This window comes from Odocoileus virginianus, chromosome 8 (genome assembly GCF_023699985.2).
Source record: "Odocoileus virginianus isolate 20LAN1187 ecotype Illinois chromosome 8, Ovbor_1.2, whole genome shotgun sequence".
Lineage (NCBI taxonomy): Eukaryota > Metazoa > Chordata > Mammalia > Artiodactyla > Cervidae > Odocoileus > Odocoileus virginianus.
This window is the reverse complement of record NC_069681.1, coordinates 22781010-22803422: the sequence shown is the minus strand read 5'-3', so window position 1 is coordinate 22803422 and position 22413 is coordinate 22781010. Positions and strand designations below refer to the sequence as shown.

The 22413-nt window shown below is 37.5% G+C and overlaps 1 protein-coding gene across 4 annotated transcripts in view; it reads right to left on the bottom strand.

Moving 5' to 3' along the window:
- Positions 1-22413, bottom strand: part of TRPC4 (transient receptor potential cation channel subfamily C member 4) — a 203094-nt gene that overhangs the window by 16871 nt on the left and 163810 nt on the right. For all 4 annotated transcript variants that reach the window (XM_020878213.2, XM_020878215.2, XM_070471315.1 and 1 more), the window contains 2 exons: positions 17787-17926; positions 7268-7581 (listed from right to left, as the gene is read on the bottom strand). In XM_020878213.2, the coding sequence (XP_020733872.2) occupies positions 7268-7581; positions 17787-17926 (454 nt within the window). The remainder of the gene's footprint in view (positions 1-7267; positions 7582-17786; positions 17927-22413) is intronic.

The following is a 22413-nucleotide window of genomic DNA, read 5'->3' as shown; positions in this document are numbered from 1 at the left end:
GAAAACAAAAGCAAAAAGTATCTTATGCCTGGCATGATGACTAAGGAGGCAGGATTTCAGTGGTCAAGTGCTCCAAGGAGAGCAAATTCATGTGAGGACAGTGAACTGTGGTATGGGTTAAGGTGCAAAGATGAGTTTAAACTACCAGATCTCCTCTCTGTGAAAGTTTTATCTTACAAATAGCAAGAGAATGAGGTAGTTGTTAAAAGGTGCTGAAATGACAGAAGTTACGATGTAGAACCAGGATCCCTGGAATTATGAGAAAGCCAAAGTTTTGAGACAGCACACACTACGAAACAGAATAGAGAATAAATAAGCCAGGTAATACGTGAACCCTGAAGAGAGTAATGTGGAGTAGCTGAGTCATGTTAATATCGATTCTCAGAGTAAAAAATTCCAAGGTCCAGCTCTTGCTAAGGTCAGCCCTTACTCAGAGAATATAATGGATATAATCCTGTGCTGGATTCTTATACCAAACTCCTATTACTTGAAGCAATCTATGGATTTCTCATATGGATAACCAGGATAATCCCACTAAGGATGCCTTAACTGGTGTTCAGGATTTCTTTTCCAAATTTTTTTTTTACATAAACCATTTCATATGTTTAATTCTATAATAAAATTTTAATTATAGGATAGGAAATGTAATGGCTCCTTATTGAATTATTTTGCTAGGGCTGTTTGACTCTCAGCAGGGCAAATTATCTTAAAGGTTTTAATGTGATCAACCTCAATCAGACCTTGTCTTGTTAACTGGGAAGTACATTGTGAAGTGTTCACTATATATAATTTGTTTTTAAATTTTTGAAAAGTATCATTTACTATAATTCTATCCTTTTTTTAATTGCATATATAATTGTTTAATACAGTTGACACTTAAGATTTACTCACAGATTTTGTGATTCATTTTTGTAGCATTTCTTTTTTTAATTTATTTCTTTTTAACTGGAGGATAATTGCTTTACAATATTGTGTTGGTTTCTGCCATACTCTTAAAGGACAATCAGATGTCAGATTCTAACAATATCAGGGAAAGTTTAGTATAATTCATTGGCCTCAGACAAAGGCCACTAGAAGTTATTCTTTGAAAACTTTCAGAATTGACCCAAGGCCATGAGTTCTTTATTTTCAGTAGCTTTAAGGACAGTTTCTAAGATTAATGACAGTGTCATTGGCTTCAATGCAAAATAATTTTGTTCTTTCTTCCTAAATAGTGTACATTCTCACCGTGAATATACAAGTATAATTCAACTGGTTTTTCCCTGACCTCAATAGCAGTACAGAGAAAAGTTACATGAATGATATAATTAATTGTGTAAAATGTTGCCACATAAATCCCATAGCAGTTATTTTTCTAAATATTCAAATAAAAAAGGGATACAGAGTAAATAAACTGTAATGGTTGAACAATTCTGGTTTTCTTCTACCTAAGTAAGAACTATTCATCATTAGGATATTAGCAGACTCTTTGGCAAAACGTTTATTTACATATTTAATTAAAATCTGAAAACAAGAAAATTCAAAATAAGATGACATTTTATGGTTAATTCTGAATTTCATTCTTATTTTTATTTTCATTTTTTTCAGTCAAATGAATCATAAGTAAGATTTGCAGAATAGTTCCATTTAACCAAAATATATGTACTTTTAGATGAATCAAGACCCTGGTATCAGGACACAGGTATTAGTTAATTCTTCTTGTATTGCAAGGATTAAAAAAATCAATCTAAGTTAATATTTCAAAACCATTGTTTCTAAAACTGCTTTCATAATTAGTGATAGCAACATTGCCCATAAACTGATGAGCCATTAGCTACATCACATTTCAGACTGCCATTATGGGACAATATTTTCCTACTTCTATTGAAAGATAAGCACAGAAAGCTTTCCAGGATAATGCCACACTTAATCAAAGCACAGTTAGCATGACATCTTGGTTAAAGACTAAAATCTGGCAACTTCTATAGCATTGCCATCTTAAAGGTAATATTTTGTCTCTTGCTTCTTGAGGCTATTTCTCAATTCCTAAAACAAGCTTGCTCCCCAGCTAAATACTTATAACAAGAGAAAGAGAACAAGTGGGGAAAAAAAAAGTCATGTATTCCACAGCTGAATTTTCCTCTCTTCTTTGAGATGAAACCAATGAGGAAATATAAATTAATACAAGACATCTGACTTGTTTATTTCCTAGTTTATAAGAAATACAGTGTATTAAAACAAAGTATGACCTCAGTTGGCCAGTTCCAATGATCAGGAATGCAGCTCCAATCAACATAAATGGCTTTTTTCTTAACGAGAAAATATCTGTCATGAAGTCCATGCCTCTATTCATAAGAGAGCCTCTTAGTCAGAGACTATTGATTTAAAATTGTATCCAGAATACTTGCAGTGACTAAACATTTGGTGTCTTTTAGCAACAGGCAGTTCTGCCCACGTCAGAGAGAAAACAACCTGGGACCATGAAAGGAATAGAAGAAGGGCCCCCGTGCCGGTGGGCAAATGTGTGGAGGGACACAGAAGGCAGATCACAGTCTGCTCCCACTGGGAGCTCATGGTCCGGAGGGGATCAGAAAGGCATCCCAGAAAAGGTCCATCTGAGATGGGTTTTGGAATCCAGAATAAAACTTCACCAAGTGAGAGGGCAGAACAAGAGCATTCTGAGATGAGAAAATAGTATGATCTTTTTAGGGACAATTTAACCCATTAGAAAATGTTGAAGAGTAATGTGTTATTGGGGAATGGAGAAAAGATGAAGCTAAAAAAGGAAGCCAGGGGCAGATCACTGAGGACTCGGTATGTCAAGCTAAGAAATCTGACTGTATCCAATAAGGAACAAGAAACTATTGAGATATTTTAAATACAGGAGTGTCAAGATTTTGGTTTAGAAAGATCATGCAGGCAACGGGACAGAGACACATCAAGGAAGGTAGGGACCAGGGGCCAGGGAACTTGGATTTAGGCGGAGGGAGTGAGCAAGGGAAGAGGGCCTGAGATGATAAAGAGCAGGAGTAGACATTTGCAGATTGTACATGGAGGGGGTGCAGGGACGGAGGGATCTAGTTCTTGATTTAAGCATCTGGATGGGTTGTGGTAGTATTGACTAAGAAAAGGAGTTGAGGAAGAGGAAGAGAAATGTTTTGAGAGACTCTCATGAGTTTTCTTTGATTGGGTTTCAGTGCTTAGGACATTTGCATGAAGAGCTCTTCAAAAGACAGTTGGACTTTCAGATCTTAGGGAGAAAGGTCTGTGCTAGTGGTATGAACTGAGTACAGAAGTTGCCTCTTAGACACATAAGGCCAAATCTATCAGATGAGTTTTTGCAGAGATACTGAACAGGGTTGAAGGATAGTTAGTAAGGCAGATTAATATTGAAAAGCAATCATTGTGGGACTTCCCTGGTGGTCCAGTGGTTAAGAATCCACTTTACAATGCAGGGGACTTGGGTTCAATCTCTGTTGGGAAACTATGATCACACATGCCATGAAGCATGGCCAAAAAAAAAATAAATAAATAAGAAATCATACTAGTTACTCTTTGTAACTTTGAACAAAAATAATTTGTTGCTTGCAGATTTACCATCTGCTATCTGGGGAAAAATTCAGGTAGAACACCTGATTTACTGGTGTCGAATGATTTGGACCTATAATATTTGACTGATATGCACTTATTGGTTGCTTTTTATGGTAACAGAGAAAAATCATTGGTCAGTATATGCTAAAATAATACATAAGCCAAGTTATTTAACATGTTTTATTTTAGAATAAAATTTATATTAAATATTTTGCATCAGATTCTCTAGCCATATTCTTTCTAGACACATATTTAAATTAGCTCACAATATGTAAACATTTGGGGTTTCCCACGTGGCAGAGTGGTAAAGCATCTGTCGATGCAGGACATGCAGGAGACGCAAGTTTGATCCTTGGGTCAGGAAGATCCCCTGGAGAAGGAAATGGCAACCCACTCCAGTATTCTTGCCTGGAAAATTCCATGGATAGAGGAGCCTGGTGGGTTATAGTCCATGGGGTCACAGAGTCAGACACAGCTGAACGACTAAACACAAGCACACACAACACACGTTAGCATTTACCGCAAAACCAGTAACAGGGCAAGCAGATTTCTGAGAATCTCATGGATCACAAATTAGGATGGGGTTAGGTAGAACCCTTGTTAACTGCAGATGAATAAGATGTCTGAAAATGGGTTGGGTCTTGGAACCACAGATGTTCCCTGAATTAAAGCAGACCTGAGGAGGAAACTCAGTTCTAGGGGCTGTGTGGAAGTTTTTTCTGGAAGACAAAGCATGGAATCAGAAGGATATGGCTGCAAATATCAACAGGGTGGTCTGAGCAAGCAGTCTGTGTTGGAGCACACAGTGCAGAGTAACTAGGGAGCTGTGAAAGATGGAGCATGGAAAAGGGGTCTCTATTTCCATCAGAAGTCCAGGAGGCCAATCAGCAGGCAGACAACATCCAGGAACTTTGTTACAGGCAGAATTTGAGTCTAAGAAGTGGGGAGGTTGGTGGGATCTATGACTGTGAATTCCTTATCCTTGTTGCCAGGGGCAGATTGCCAAGTCTAGGATCATAAGTGAGTGGAGAAAGACAAGTTCTGATATTAAAACTGAGACACAGTCCAAAGACATTCATCACCAGGATGTTGCTGCAAGGAGTTTCAATGCATTGCTGCTAAACTGGTGAGAAGAGGAAGATGACAAAGCTGGGCAAACTGGTCGGACTGGAGAAATTGCTTAAACTCAGGAGAATAAAGAGGCTGGAGCAAGATATGAAGTGACAAGGTGGAGCTGGGATGAGTTTTTGTTTCCTTTATGATTCGTGGTTTGTATCAGATCTATCTCTGAATGGATCTGAGGCAGCTAAGACTGCAATGAAAACTTATGTGCAAATAATCAGATGTTGATGGATTAAAGTGGGGTTTTAAATACTGGGATCAAAGATAAAACAAATACAGAACTGAGCCAAAAAGACTATTTCAACCAGAAGTAATTTAGTTTATGGGACTTTACTGATTTCCTCCCACTGGAGAAATTACTGCACTCTTTTAGATTACATAAAATTCTAGAATGGCCAATGAATGGCCATCTGACTTTCCAAGGCATCTATCAAATGACCATGTGTTCACGTGGTTACCGTGGAGAGGAAGATCACCTAACTTCCGAATTCATCTGCTAATTGACTGTTTATCACAGTGGGAAGAAAGTAGACACAGGCACGTATTAGGACTATATGAGCCTGAAACACTGTGGCCATGAACGTGTGCTGTCAGCAAGCCTGATTGTGAGAATTACAGGAGCTTGACACCAGACAAGACCAGATGTTCATCAGCTGTAAGGGCACAGAGAGTTTTATGCACATCAGAATTATGGCCTGGGTTAGCCCGAAGTTTGAATTATTTCCCCATGTTTAGACTTTGGGTTAGGGAACCTGAAAATAACAGAGACACGTGAAGGGACTTTAGTATCTGGAAAACACCTGAGCACTCATTATCAGAGAAATGCAAATCAAAACCACAATGAGGTACCATTACACGCCAGTCAGGACGGCTGCTATCCAAAAGTCTACAAGCAATAAATGCTGGAGAGGGTGTGGAGAAAAGGGAACCCTTTTACACTGTTGGTGGGAATGCAAATTAGTACAGCCACTATGGAAAACAGTGTGGAGATTTCTTAAAAAGCTGGAAATAGAACTGCCATATGACCCAGCAATCCCACTCCTGGGCATACACACCGAGGAAACCAGATCTGAAAGAGACACGTGCACCCCAATGTTCATCGCAGCACTGTTTATAATAGCCAGGACATGGAAGCAACCTAGATGCCCATCAGCAGACGAATGGATGAGGAAGCTGTGGTACATATACACCATGGAATATTACTCAGCCATTAGAAAGAATTCATTTGAATCAGTTCTAATGAGATGGATGAAACTGGAGCCCATTATACAGAGCGAAGTAAGCCAGAAAGATAAAGACCGTTACAGTATACTAACACATATATATGGAATTTAGAAAGATGGTAATGATAACCCTATATGCAAAACAGAAAAAGAGACTCAGATGTATAGAACAGACTTGTGGACTCTGGGAGAAGGCGAGGGTGGGATGTTTCAAGAGAACAGCATCGAAACATGTATATTATCTAGGGTGAAACAGATCACCAGCCCAGGTTGGGTGCATGAGACAAGTGCTCAGGCCTGGTGCACTGGGAAGACCCAGAGGGATCGGGTGGAGAGGGAGGTGGGAGTGGGGACCGGGATGGGGAATACATGTAAATCCATGGCTAATTCATTTCAATGTATGACAAAAACCACTGCAATGTTGTAAAGTAATTAGCCTCCAACTAATAAAAATAAAAGGAAAAAAAAAAAAAAAACACCTGAGCAAAGATTGAAACGCATTTGGATTTTCTTCCATGATTGGTTTTCCAATCTGTTTTTGGTTTTTCTATCTGTTAATGTGCTTGTAAGCTGTCACTAGATACAGGTTCCTTTCTACTCCACATTTTATATTTTTAAAATATATTTCTGCATTTATTTGAAGTGGACACTTACTTGTGTCCAACTCCTTGCGACCTCATGGACTAAACAGTCCATGGAATTCTCCAGGCCAAAATACTGGAGTGGGTAGCCTTTCCCTTCTCCAGGGGATCTTCCCAACCCAGGGATCAAACCCAGGTCTCCCACATTGCAGGCAGATTGTTTACCAGCTGAGCCACAAGGGAAGCCCAAAAATACTAGAGTGGGTAGCCTATCCCTTCTCCAGGGGATCTTCCCAACCCAGGAATCAAAACCCGGGTCTCCTACATTGCAGGTGGATTGTTTACCAACTGAGGTATCAGGGAAGCCCCTTCATTTATTTAGGTCTTCTCTAATTTCTCTCAGCAATGTTTTTGTTGTTGCTGTTGTTGTTGGGGTTTTTTTTTTGGTGGTGCCACATGACATGTGATATTTTAGTTCCCTGTCCAGGGATGGAAGCCATGGCCCCTGCTATGGAAGCATGGAGCCCTAACCACTGAACCACCAGGGAATTTCACTCTGTTCCACCTTTTAAAACAGTATACATAGCTATCTTTTATATGAGCTCATTTAAAAGAAAAGACCATTTTACTAAAACTTAGATGTACTAGATATCTCTGTTTTCCCCACTGAGCACAGTTTTTCTTTGCAACCACTTGTCATGGTTCAATTTCAAAATGTAATACCCTTTAAATTCTACCGACATTTCCAAGAGAAAAGTCCATGAGACTTACGTTGAAAAGGCGTTATTCTGCTTTTCACATCGTATGCCTTTGCAGCTTAACCCTTTTGTTTCTTCATAATAGAAGTACAACTGATTTAGGCCATTGGCAAATGCTAGCAGCACAAGGCAGTAGATGAACAGAAACTTCAAGATGTCCAGGAGCATTCTTCCCAGAGATATTTGTAGAGGCCCCAGGTGAGAATTTGCAGTGAACAGTGAGATCAGACGCAGGGAACTGAATATATTTGCAATAGCAAACAAAGCTTCAGCCACCAGCGTGGGGTGCCACATGTCCCAAGATTCACGTGGATTAAGAGCACTGTACTGGAGAAAAGAGAGAAACAAGGAGAAAATAAAATATGGAACAAACACATACATACAAATCTGTCAAGCCCAGGCCAGGATGATTTTTTTCAGGTAGTTTCAGCACCACAACTTATTGGCAGGAGGCTGATGTATTCCATGAAGGTGGCAGCACTTCTAATCTACACAAAAATAAGAAATTTCCTAAAGGAACTTATAAGCGATGAGCTTTAATCAAAGCGACCTTCCTAGTCTGTCCTTGTCATTTGTAGTCTTTGCTAATCTGTGAATTACATCTGTCCTTGATCTTTGCAATAGAACTATTAAAAAAAGAAAAGGAAAGCATTACATAGGAAGAAAACTACAGTCTGATTTTATATTGGGAAAAATAGAGATATCATAATAAAAAAGAAAACTACATTATAAAGGAAAACTGCTACACTTTGAACAAAATCAATGACTTCACTTACCATATTTGACACATTTGCCTATTCTAGAGGTATCCATGTTGGACACAAATGACATATAAATGAGAGGAAGTAGTGGCTATGAACGTAGTAATGACTAATGTGGACATCATCATTAGTATTTTGTATCTGTTATACCCTAAATGTACATAAAACTTGAGTTGGAAATCATTACGCAGTCAATGGATTGATGATTTTAATATTTCATGTGTAGAAAGTGTGATATTTGTTTGAACATTCCCTAATTAGATAAAACATTTGATTTGAGAAAAATATTTGCTACATTAAACTTTGAACAGCAATTATTTTTAAAGTATGATTAAAATGTCAGCTTTGAACTATTTTGATATCAGGCTATAGAAAGAGCACATTGAAATTTATCCTTTGCAATCTTAAAGTAGATTTGTATCCTTATCAAGAAAAGATCAAATACATGTTGAAATGCTACATTATGAACATCTATTATTACACGTGTATAAGAACTGAACAATAAGTTACATTCTCTTTTTCATATACATCACTAAAAATGTCTAGACAACTGCATTTTTTTCCTAATGATCATGTAGGAAAAAAAAATTACTTCTCTATGAGTACCATCAGAATATTTCTATTCTTTTTACATTGCATTTTATACCAAAGACCTTTACAAATGTTAATTAATTCTCTTGAAAGTAATAGATAGTATTTTTTAAAATCCCCTTGGGGAGAAAATACATCAGAAGTTCTTGATTTTGTTCAACACTCAGACGCCTGCTTGAGTGACAATTTAAAACAATCAAGTTTGAACTAGAAGGAAATTATTTTCTATTTTTAAATCCTGATAACTCTTCTTAAGCAATCCCATGCATGGCTTCAGCATAAAATAGCTAAGGACTGAAGATATAAGAAAAAAATTAAGATTTTTGATTCATTGTAATGAGTATTAGAGCAACAGTTTGCAGTATCAAACCTCACCTAATTCTTTCCAGTTCCTTCCTGCCACCCCGTATTTTATGCCACCTTTTCCTTCAAAGTCTAAGATAACATTCACCTTCCTTTTCTCATTCTCTTGAAAGACACACATTTTATTTTTTTCCCAATTATTTTTATTAGTTGGAGGCTAATTATAATATTGTAGTGGTTTTGCCATACATTGACATGAATCAGCCTCAGATTTACATGTGTTCCCCATCCTGATCCCCCCTCCCACCTCCCTCCCCATCCCATCCCTCTGAGTCTTCCCAGTGCACCAGCCCTGAGCACTTGTCTCATGCATCCAGCCTGGGCTGGTGATCTGTTTCACACTTGATAATATACATGTTTCGATGCTGTTCTCTCAGATCATCCCACCCTCGCCTTCTCCCATAGAGTCCAAAAATCTGTTCTGTACATCTGTGTCTCTTTTTCTGTCTTGCATATAGGGTTATCATTACCATCTTTCTAAATTCCATATATATGCGTTAGAATACTGTATTGGTGTTTATCTTTCTGGCTTACTTCACTCTGTATAATGGGCTCCAGTTTTATCCATCTCATTAAAACTGATTCAAATGTATTCTTTTTAATGGCTGAGTAATATTCCATTGTGTATATGTACCACAGCTTTCTTATCCATTCGTCTGCTGATGGGCATTTAGGTTGTTTCCATGTCCTGGCTATTTTAAACAGTGCTGCAATGAATATTGGGGTACACGGAAAGACACACATATTTTAGTAGAGAACATCTACCATTCTGTTGATGGCTAATCATCTCTCTCTCTTTTAACTTATATGGCTGAGGACCATACCTCAAAATGTACAAAATACTAAACAACAGCATTCTTAAAGATGTAACTGTTTTTTTGGAATTTCTCACCACATTTAACACAATGCTCTGCAGGTCGTAGGTGCTCAAAAGACATCTTATCCCATTAAATATTCATGCATGGAAAAATGAGGATGAAAGGAAAAGATAATTATAATAAAAATGCTCTGAGAGATGAATACAAACTGCGGTGGGAAAAGAGAAAAGAAAGTGATACATTCTATCTGGTGCTAACGAGACTGGCAACGGATAGAGATTATTTGCTTTCTAAGCTTGAAGGATCCTTTGATGTTACTGAATCTAGTGGAGATGCCATTCCTTGTTCTAGGCATCACAGCCTGTTTGAGCCAGTAGGATGTAAAATTCATTGTCACATGGTCACTGACTCCAGCTCTGCTGTTGACTTACTGTACTTTAGAATCCTTTTTTAGCAGATTCTCTCAGCTGAGCCTTGCAAAATCATAAGAGGATGGATTCCATTTTGCAAATGAGATGCTAGCTTCTGCCCCTGTATAATTATCCAAGACTGTTTCAGGGTCCAGCACTCTGGATAAATGATGAGAAACAATGCTGTGTGAATATGTTCACATTTATACCTGGTTGGGGTGTCCTGAGAAAAACATTGCTGGTATTTGGGTTAAAGAAGGGCTTCCCTGGTGGCTAAGAAGGTAAAGAATTCTCCTGCAATGCGGGAGGCCCGGGTTCAATCCCTGAGTTGGGAAGATTCCCCTGGAGGAGGGCGTGGCAACCCACTCCAGTATTCTTGTCTGGAGAATCCCCCTTGGACAGAGGAGCCTGACGGTCTACAGTCCACGGGGTTGCAAAGAGTTGGACACGACTCAATGATTAAGCACAGGGTTAAAGGATGTTTGAATGAAGACTTGGAAATTAAAGAGAGACCTCCTGAGAGACTGAGAAATATCTCCCCTGGAACCATCTGCTTACAGTCTAAGGGTAATAATCCAGAGGGACCTTTGCCTCTCCAGAGAGAACTTGTTCATTTTAGGTTAAGGTCTTTCTCTTTCCATCTCCATGGGGGAATACGGGCAGCAGGCCCAGCTGTGCTCCATAAGCTCTGAGATGCATTATTTCCCCATTGCTGTTCTGTGATGCAAACTCATGTTTGTGGAGGACACTTCTGGCTTCTCTTCTGTTGCCCTGTGTGAGCTTGGAGCACGGGGGACCAATGTGAAGGCTGTTTTGTAAGTAAAGAATTTATCTGTTCTCTGACCCAGAAACCTTGTTTCCTGTTAGCAATAAACCAAGATATAAAACTTTAAGAATTCTCTCTTGATTCCATTGTTTAAACTTTACTCTTTAATTTTTCTTCTGCCACTCACATTTATGTACATTTCAGTCAGGTTTTAAAGAAGGGCATTATTTTATGAAGCAATTTAAAAATTTCTTTCAAACCAAGCTATTCTGTGACTCTGTACAGAAAAGTGGTAATTTTGCAGTGATTAAACATATTTTCCACACCTCCTATAGGGAATGACAAGATTATCTTGAATTTTAAAGTTTCCTTTGGCTTTATTTTCTAAAAATTATTCACAAGATCTATACTCAAGTTGCATCTTTGTATGTTTGCCTCCAGCCAGAGTGATGATGCTTGTCAATCTCCTTAGCAGGCTCTGCTTCTTCACTTGCACCTGAAATATCAAGTTCACTTCTCAGACCCCTTTTCTTCTTATTCTTTCTACTCTCCCTGGATATTTCCTGTGATTTCAGTTGTCACTTATATGCTAAAACTCCCAACTCCTCATCTCCAGCCCAGAAGTTGCACTTACATTCATATTTTATATTCTCTTGCCTCTTGACATTTTCTCTTAAATATCTCATGGGTGTCTCAAACTCACAGGTCAGAATTGAAACTCATCCTCTTTTCATCCTCAAACACCTTCACAATTCATGCTTTTTCATCTCAGTGGATGGCAGTAAATCACCTAAGGCAGCATTTGAGGTTGATCCTAGAATCCTTCCTAGCAAACTCCCAACCTTTGAAACCAAAATCTTATATATGTTCTTACTCCTCTACATTGGTATCCTCACTGTTAAAAAAGTTTCCTACAAAAGGAACTTTTGTAGGAAATCTACTTCTGTAGGAAATCTATTCCCTACAGAAATGATTATAATAGCCTTCTAACTCTTGTCCCTGCCTTGAATCTTGTCCCTACAATCATTTATTTCCTCCAGATCATCTTTTAAAAGGACCAATCAGGCAATCTGGCTTAATGTTCTTGAATGACACCAATGTCCTCACAATGAAATTCCATTTCTCAACATGTCACACGAAGCCTCTGGAACCTGGGACTTCACTTCTTTTTGAGATTAACTTTCCATTTGTACCCAGTTAGGTGCTTACTGCTCTGCCCCAAGCCTTCTATTCTGGCCATTGTCCAAACTACGCTCACATTCTCACCAAAATGCCTTTCTATGAATACTGGACCCTTTATCTAGAAAATGGGTTTAAATTCTAATTATTTTCATTCTTTGCCTATTAATCACTTATCAAATATGTGTTGAGTGCATACTCTGTGTCAGGCAATATTTTCAGGGTGGTAGTCAAACAAGATATAACTCATGCCATGCATACTTACAATACAGTGAAGAAGACAGACATTAAATAATAAGCAGTGCTTGTCTTTCCTGTGAGAAGTTCTCTTGTACTACAGATGAGTGGACACTAGGATCCTGCTGACCAGAGCTGGTAATTCCATGTCAGAGAGAAATCAAGAGATATGTACACACCTATAGCTCTTTGAGGACCAGAAATCCCTGCTTTCCTTTTTCTCTCATGTATTTGCTTATAAATTACAAACCTATCATAGTTTGACTTTGCCTTAAGCCTCCATTTCTATTTAGATTCTTTGTAAGGAACTTGCTCTTATGCAGACCTTGAAAACAGAATATTTACCTTTGAGTTCCTTGTCAGATTTCCATGTCAAGAGCTTTGTCTAATGTGTTTTTGGTACTGGACATCTAACAGAGTGTTTTATATGTGACAGAAGCTCAAAAAGCATTTTCGGGTGGAGAATCAGACATATTCTAAAGTATGATTATTAGAAAAGATGGATCATTTGTAGAAACGTGAGCATCTTAATATAGCTGGGTTGCAGAGGCTTTGGGAATAGTGATAACTCTAAGAGAAAGCTGAAGCCAGATCATGAACAGCTTAGCAGAAGTGTTAGGAGAGGAAGATGGATTGCGTCATAATAGTGGGTCCTAAGTTCCTTGAATATAGGAAAAGTTCATCTTTATATTCTCTAGAGTCTGATGCATACTCGTAAAATTCAAGTACTCAAAATGAATAATAATTAAGTTGAGGCAAAGTGAAAACATTTGTCCTATAAAATTAAACAAAAAATAGATGCTGGTTTTAATGCTTAATTTATAAGGTGAAAACATTTCCCCTTCTACAAACTGGTTAGATAATTAAGAAGTGAAAGACAATAGGAAGGCATATGATTTTCTACTATGGTAGATAATACTATACAACTCAGATTTAAGTATCTACAGCTCTTTGTCATAAAACTAAAGAATATTTAGAAAAGTTCATGATTTGGAGAATTCGCTACAGTTGCCTTCTTTCTGGCTGATAAGAAGAGGGACCAATGAGGTCTATACTATTTAGAAGAACGGTGCTATGAAAAATTCCAGCAAGATCATTGAAAGAAATGGTCTTAGTACTAATCATTTTGACTTCTGACAATATTATTTACACAATGGATGAGGCATAGGATTGCAGTCATTTCTGCCAAATGACAGAAGATAGACATAAGAGACAAATTATACGTAGGAAAAGGGACTGGGTAATATTTAGGAGAAAATGATTCCTAATGAAGATAAACTAACATTTTCCAAGTGTGCCCAGGCATCAAGCTCTAGATTGACTTAACCTTTTATACATGGTGAGAACAAGAAATGATTGACAAACCTTATCCTTCAAAAATTAAAAGCAAATTTTAAAAAACTACAATCCCTGAGCTGTGAAATGCTAATGAATCAAGGCAGTAAGGTAGAACCACAAAGCCTTGTGGGGAAGGAGGAGAATCCTAAAGTCACGTGAACTTCCGTGTTTTCTTTGTATAATCTAATGCTGTTTCATTTTAATAAAAAGAAAAAAACAACTGAGTGCTTATATTAAACTCCATTCTATGGCATTAAATGTGTTTATTAATGTGATCCTCACAAACATTGTCTGGAATTTGATTATTCCTGTCATCTTACAGAGAAGAATGTTGAGGCACAGGTTAACTTGTCCCAAATCACACTGGTAAGAAGTGGTACAGGCAGTAGCCATACCAAGTATGGATCAGAGCCCAGATCACAGCTTTGGCCAAAAGGACCCTTTTGTATGTTAAAAAAAATCTCCAGGTGGATAAATTGCAAAAGGATGAACCAAATAAGAATGGCCCTTCTGCTAGACCTATTCTATGAGGTTGTTTCCCTACAGACCAGTTACAGAAGGGTATCCCTCTTGAAGGACTGATAGTTCATTTGGTCTGGATCCATCACTTAACCCAGATGACCAAGGGTTAGATTTTTGCTGCTGTTTATGCACCCGTATCAGAAGACAGAACCTGGGCAATTCCAACAGAGATCCCAGTTATAACTCCTTGGTCATCTTGCCTGCACCATCAGAAGTGAACTATTTACTGGGGAGCAGCGTCAAGACCATCCTGGGATCCCACCTATGATCCCAGCCTTCATAACAACAAATCACGTGTCTTGTGGATCTTACCTCCTAATTTTTTTTTTTCCAAAGCCAACCTTATATTAACTTCTCCTGCATCCACTGCTCTACTTCAGGCAATCATCATCATTTGACTCATTCTGTTTCAGCCTCACTAATGGTTCCTCTTTATTTTAGGATTCAAACTGTACAACATGATCTGGAAAGTCCTTCCCATCCTTGCCCTGCCCCAGTTCCCTGGACCATCCCTCTGAATTAGTGACCTCCTTTATACACTCTAAATCATTTCAAGACACTGCCAGCCAAATTTAGTTCCTTCCATGATGCCACCAAGGTCCCTGTGGTAGACCTTATCACACTGTAAGGTCTTCATGTGCATTTCTCTTTCCTTTCTGTGAACTGCTTGAAGGCAGGGGCTGTATCACTAGTGTCTGCATTGTCAACAAATAGATGGAAAGCCAATTTCTTAATGTGACTCCATAAATTCTCATTGCTTGATTCACATAATGACTGTTTGCCTCATTTATGGTCTATTTTTGTACAGAAATAATGCTCCTTTTCCTGAAATCATAAATTATGTTATTAAAAATTAGCATGGGAAAATGAATGATAGAACAAAAGATGATAAAGAAGGCTGAGTCGCCAAATCAGCATGACATCACAGCCTTCCAAAGTCAGTGCTTTTTCGCTATTATCATCATTTAAAAGATAGTACAGTCGAGGCCCACATGAAATACCTTGCCCCAAATCAGACAGTTCGCAAGTGGTAAAGGCAGTGTGCATTCAGACATGAAACTCTTTTTCAACTAAAATAAAGCAAATGATAATAAAGACATTGCAAGAGGCAAAGCCAGTGGACTCAGAGTACATGAAGGAGGGGGAAACAGCAGCAGAAGAGAAAGGAGAGAACTAACCATGCACGGTTACCAGCACTTTAAATACGTTGATCGACTCATGTTTTTCTCATATTAAAGGTATATGGCAGAAATTCCTTATTTTATAAGTGAAGCACAGAGAAATGAAAAAACAAGTCCAAGTTCACATAACTAGTAAGTGGTGGGAGAAAACTGAGCCCAGGAAACCCGGGTCTAAAGTGCAGCCACTTAAAAACTGTCCATGAAACTCAGGTTTGGGCACACAAATTAGATATTCGGGAGGAACTTTTCATCATTTATGTTTGTAATCCTAGCTGAACTCCTGTGACCAAAGTGCATAAGCAATCCATATATTTCCCAAAGAGTTCATCTGAGGTTATTTCTAGGTACTTTTCCATCTTTTTTTCCTTCTCTTTTCTCTCTTCTTCATCACTTGGGATGAGTTGATTCTTTGTTTTTTTTTCTTTTAGCCATGTGAAGCATGCAGGATCTTAGTTTCCCTATCAGAGATTGAACCCATGCCCCCTGCATTGGAAGTGTGGAGTCTTAGTCACTGGACCACCAGGGTAGTCCCTAGTTGAATTTTTAACATAAAATTTCCCATGTTACAGTATAAGCAACAATGTTTATATTTTAGTATGAAAACAGATATTCCAAAAAAAAAGAAAAGAAAACAGATATTCCACATCAAGAATTTACCTCATTTTATGATTCAAATCCAGTATCTGAAACCACTGAGGCCCCAAATACACAGGTGTTTATTAATTTATATAACTGTATGTAGTATATACCAGAGTTCTTATATATAAAATATATGTGTACTATAAGTGAATACCATATAGATGAGATCTGTAAAATGTTTCTTAATATAAATATTATATGAAAGAGGTTCCTTTTGGCATCAAACGCATATTTCTTTGAGCTACTAAATAGAATTTTTCAGCCCACGGGTATTCATGATGTCTTCCTTAGACCATTTACTTCAAAATTAGCTGATGAATTTGCAATAAATGCAAAATTAGGCCCCTGCCTAATACTCCTGATCCGTGGGAATGGAGAAAAGGGATCTATTTTTAGCAAGCCCTTCAGGTGATTCTTAGCACTTGAAAGTATGAGAAGAATTGATATGTCATGTAGAACTAGAATTTTATAACTGCATGTGGTCACAAAAAAACAGATATATTACTTTTGGGGAAAAAGATGTCCAAAACAACTTCATAGATATCCTATGCATCATGACAGAGGAAAGAAGAATTGGGAAGATATGCACTTCAAAATAGATATCCATCTCCTATACAGATGCAAAATTTCCTTGGTTAACATAATATTTTCTGTCATTTTCAGAAAGTCCCAAGGTAATTCGTTTTTAATGCAGATAGAAAAAAATGATCAAACCATTTCCATTCTTAAAACATAGCTAGTTTTCCATGAAATTGGCAGAAAACATTTTTTCTGAATGTTTTGGTGAGTGCTGGAAACATTTTAATTGAACAATTCAGGAAACAACTTTGGGCAATTTTGACCCTGTTAACAGCTGAACATTTCAGGAGCCGACTTAGAACAAGACTAAATGAATGAAAGTTCACTTTTGTGTTAGCATTTCCTAGCTCAGATCATTAGATCGCATGAATTATTCATGTACAGTCCAATTAAACACTTTATGTTTTCCTAATTCACTCATCATTTTGACACACACTTTTTAAAAAGGAAGAGAAAAGGAAGGAGTGAAAAGAAAGGCAGGAAGGAGGACACGATCATACTTTGGTTTAAAAAACATCCCCCAAAGTACAAAATAATCTCAGTTGTCACTGCAGAACAAAAACATTTTATGTAAATTATGTGGTTCGGGATGAGACTGATGCTGTATGAAGTGCGGGGGAGGAATGGGTGTGTGAGATTTCAGCACTGTCACGTTAAATGGGGTGAGGAGAAAGAATTATATTCTGATCCAATTATATCAAACTATATTAGTTTAAACTGAAATAATAATTTCAATGCTTTAAGAGAGTAATATTTTGATCTGTCTGTGTAATTTTATCAGTTAGTTATAACTGATAAAAATAGATTCTGGTAGCAAAAATTTGAACAGTGTTTGAGGTAGAATTTCATTAGAAATGGAAAGGATTAGAATTGAGAGCAGCTATTGTGAATCACTTTTAGGCATCATTCAGTTTAGATACCAGAAAATTGGGTGACAATTTCTAAATGTCTATTAAAATTTGTTTTATGGCTATAAGCTGTGCATTATCTATGTATCATATTCCTATCTCTCAGGAAAGTCATGAGATGATGAATTTCACATACAGATAATGCCCTAGGCAGCATTATTAATAAAAATAATAACAATGGAATATTATCAATACTTAACAGAACTTTTTTGCTTTACCAATAACATAAATTATAGTTACCTTTACAAATGCAACGATTTTCAAGGAGATTGTTGCTAGGTATAAGGAGTTCATCACAAAATCCATTAAGTTCCACCAATCATGGATGTAATCTTGAAGTCCACCATCCCACATTTGTTTAATCTCTCCCCATATAAAACCTGCAGTTATAGAAAGATTCATGTAAGAGCGGTTTTTCAATCAAATCATTAGAAACAGAGATACATAATTAGGAATTAGAGAATCTTGGAACTTCAGGAGATGATATAGTCACTCTAATACAACACCTATTTTTATAGGTAATAATAATTGAGTCCCAGTCAGATTATAAAACTTTCAGGATTCTTAGCTAATTTGTAAAGAATTTTCTTGAGGTAGTTTCTTTTTATTTATTTGATAAATTCAGAACATTGTGAAATTTTGAATCAAACTGGGATTCCTCTCTACCTCTATATCTTTCCCATGGAAAGTATCATAATAGTCATTTGTAAACAGATACTTGAAGATATTTTTTCTGCCAAGTCAAAATGACTCAAAGATTTATGAAAAAATTGTGTCTAGTGAATGTATGTGTGCTCAGCCGTGTCTGACTCTTTGCAACCCCGTGGACTGTAGCCCACGAGACTCTTCTGTTCATAGGATTTCCCAGGCAAACTCCAGGGGGTCTCTCCAACCCAGGGGCTGAACTTGGATCTCTTACATCTACTGAACACAACTGTCTTTTTTTTTTTTTTTTGAACATAACTGTCTTAATACCATTGACCAGGGTACTTTGTTGTGCTTTTGTAAGCAGTTAGCACTTTCAGAGATCTGATTTCAGTTCTGTTCAAAAAGCGATTGTAACATTCATACTTCTAGTAATAGCTCTAAGCTATATCCAGAGAAAATAAAAATCCCTTTCCTTTGATTATGGTCATGTTTTTAATAGGAAATGTTTTAAATTTTCAAATATTAGAAATTACTTATAACATATCACTGTATATCTTTATTTCCAGAATCTTATTAAAATTTTATAAATCTATTTTTAGAGCCTAATAATGAGAAGGGAAAATATGAAGATATCTAGAATCAGGAAATATAAAAAGGATAAGTATGATTTTAAAACTACATTAAAACAAGAAAACAACTAGACTCTTTTGTGATAATGATAGTTTGATACCAATGTGGATAGCACAGAGTTTTATATCTGTCCTAAAGCAAGAAAAAGTCATATAAATATAGAATCATATTTTTTCATGGATCTGTCAGAGAGGTGAGAAACCAGGGAGCCTGTACTTCAAAGAAAACAGTTGCTGCAAAGAGAGTGACAAGGAGAGCATTCACTCCCCTGGGTCAGGTGGCAGGGTGAGAGACACTGGCACCATATCAATACAAGAGATTAAGACAAGTTCAGAAAAACTTCTTAAACACATTTCTAAAAGCTGAGCATGAGCTACTGAGAGAGGACAGAACCCCTGGGACACAGATACGAAGGGAGTGTCCACTCACTTGTAAGCTAATTTCCATAGATCCTGACACTGCTCAAGAACCTGGTTCTGGGAGGAAGCACAAAGCTTTATCCAGGCTCCTGCACCCCAAGAAGCCCTCTGGGAAAAGCAGAAAATAGAACTGGGACTAACATTTATGCCAATATCCTTAGATGCTTCTTACCAACAGGGGAAGGCTGGGAAACCCTCCTGCATGCAACCTGCACAGTGTTACCACCATGACAAGGAAGGTTTGGATCACTGAGATGCTCCCTGATGCCCAGGCATAGGCTTACCTGAGTCTGACCCTCGACTTGGAAAACAGACAGGCTTTCTGCCTTACATCACTGGGATGATAAACACCCAGTAAGCTGACAACCACTAGAGGATCATAAACACCTGGACATGACCTCCCTCAGAGGCACAGGTGCTGGAGGAAGGCCAGAAGCTGGGGTAGAGCAGCAATTCTGAGAATAATTATCTCTCCCAACTGTTTTATCTGTTCAGGCTGCTATAACAAAGCACTCCAGATGTGCAGTCTTGTAAACAATGGAAATTTACTTTGCATAGTTCTGGGGGCTACAATCTAAGGTCAGAGTGTCAGGGTCAGGCTCTGGTGAGAGTCCTGTTTCATGTCGTAGACTTCTGACCTCTCTCTGTGTCCTCACTTGGCAGAAAGACAGTGAGCTAGCTCTCTGGTCTGTTCTTCTGAGGGCACTAACCCCATTTGGGGGGACTCCACCCTCACGATGCAGCTGCTTCCCAAAGGCTCCACCTCCAGAAACCATCACATTGTGGGATAGGATTTCAATGTGTGAATTGAGGTTGTTGTTGTTGTTTAGTTACTAAGTCAGTTGTCTGACTCTTTTGTGACCCCATGGACTGTAGCCCACGAGGGTACTCTGTCTATGGGATTTCCCAGGCAGAATACTGCAGTGGGTTGCCATTCCTTCTCCAGGGGATCTTCCTGACCTAGGGATCATACCCAGGCCTCTTGTGTTAGCAGGCAGATTATTTACCTCTGAGCCGCCTGGGAAGCCCATGAATTGGAGAGCGGGGAACAAAGACTGCAGTCTTTGTATATGGTGGCCTGAAACTGATTGCAGCAACAATGAAACACAAATCCAGCTCAGCTTCTGACTCTACTGCCTCAGATTCCTTCACTAATGTCCTAACAGATAGGGCATATCCATTTTCAGGCACAAATGCTATACACTTCTGTCTAGGCTTCTACATAGGTATAAATAAATACCCTAACAAAACACACACACAGGCGCACACACATACAAGCACATGCACACTGTGATACATCATTACTCAACCTGTTCAAAAAAAGATAAAGAAAAAATATTAAAGGCATTTGGTGGATTTGGTGGAAATAAAAGACACATTGCATATAAAGGAAAAAATATAGGACTGATATCAAATGGATTGTCTGAAACCACACAGAATGACATCATTAAAGTGCTGGAAAGAGAAAGAAGTCAATCCAGAATTCTACACACAGCACAAATATCTCTAATAAATAAAACAGAATGAAAAACTTGTTTCAGAAAATAAAAAATTCAGACAGAGACCCATGCTCCAAGAAATGCTAAAGGGTTATTTTTTAAAGCAGAACATAACTGATAGGCATTTAGGCTTATAAAAAGAAATGAATATCTCTATTCAGAAATTACTAAAATGAAAATCAGCGTAAAAGATGTTTTTCTTATTTTGAATTGCTCTATCAGATAATTGACTGCCCAAGGCAAAACAAAATAGTAGCACTGTACTGTGGCTTATGACATACGTAAAAGAAAAACACATGACAACAGCACAGAAGACAAGAAAGAGGAATGAGAAGCACAGTATCACAGGTTCTTACACTACATCTAAAGCAAAATATTATTTGAAGTTAGACTGTGACAAATTAAATTTTATGTTGTAAATCCTAATGCATTCTCTCAAAATATGTTTAAATGCATAAATGAAGAGTCAAAGATATAAATAAACATGGTGTTATAAAATGCAATCCAAGAACAGGCAGAAAAAAAAAAAAGGAAAAATGCAGCAGATGGGGCAAATAGGAAAAACAATAGGGTAGATTTAAAATCTACCAATATTAAAAACTGCATTGAATGAAAGATAAACTCTAAACATACTTTTAAAAGAGACAGATGAATAGGATAAAAGTGTAAAACATAACTGCATGACAATCCTTAGATAGGCCAAACATGAATGAATAACAATGATACCATGAAATACTAATCAAAAAAGTTTAAGTGGTTATATTAATTTAAGACTAGATATATTTCAGAAGAAGTATTACTATGTATGCACAGGAATAAAACATAAGGATAAAAAGGTCAAATCTCTGAGAAGACAGATCAGTCCTAAATATAAATGCAGCTGACAAAATAACCTGATAATGCAAGATGCCATAGAACTTAAATATAGAGAAAGGTGGAATCATAGTTAAAGACTTAACTATTCCTCTCTAAAAGTACACAAACCAGTTTAGTAAGAATATAGAACTTCCAGAAAGACGGTACCGATGAACCTATTTGCAAGGCAGGAATAGAGATGCAGAGGTAGAGAATGGATTTGTGGACACAGCAGTGGGATGAATTGGGAGAGTGGCATGAACACATAAACACGTTTACCACGTGTGAAACAGATAGCTAGTGGAAGCCGCTGTAAAGCGCAGGGGAGTTCAGCTGAGTGATCTGTGCTGACTAGAAGTTGGGATGGGGCCGGGGCTACAAGGGAAGGGATATATGTACACATATGACTGATTCATGTTGTTGTACAGCAGAAACAAATACAACATTGCAAAACTATTATATCCAGTTAAAAAATAAAGAAAGAATATAGAAAATTTGAACAACACTATCAACAGTCTAATAGCAGAAGACACATTTTTTTTTCAAGTGCACACAGAACATTCGCCAAGACAGACTATATAACTTCAACATATTTATACATTTGCAATGTTTAAATATTTACTATTTAAAAGAGATGGACAAATAGGATAAAAGTGCAAAACGTAACTGCATGACAATCCTTTGATAGGCCATAGTAAAGAACAAATCAATAATAAATTGTATCTTGAAATCTCCAAATATTTTGCAATTAAATAATATATTTCTGATAACTTTGGTCAAAGGGAAATTTACAGAATGATTAGAAAATATTTTGAA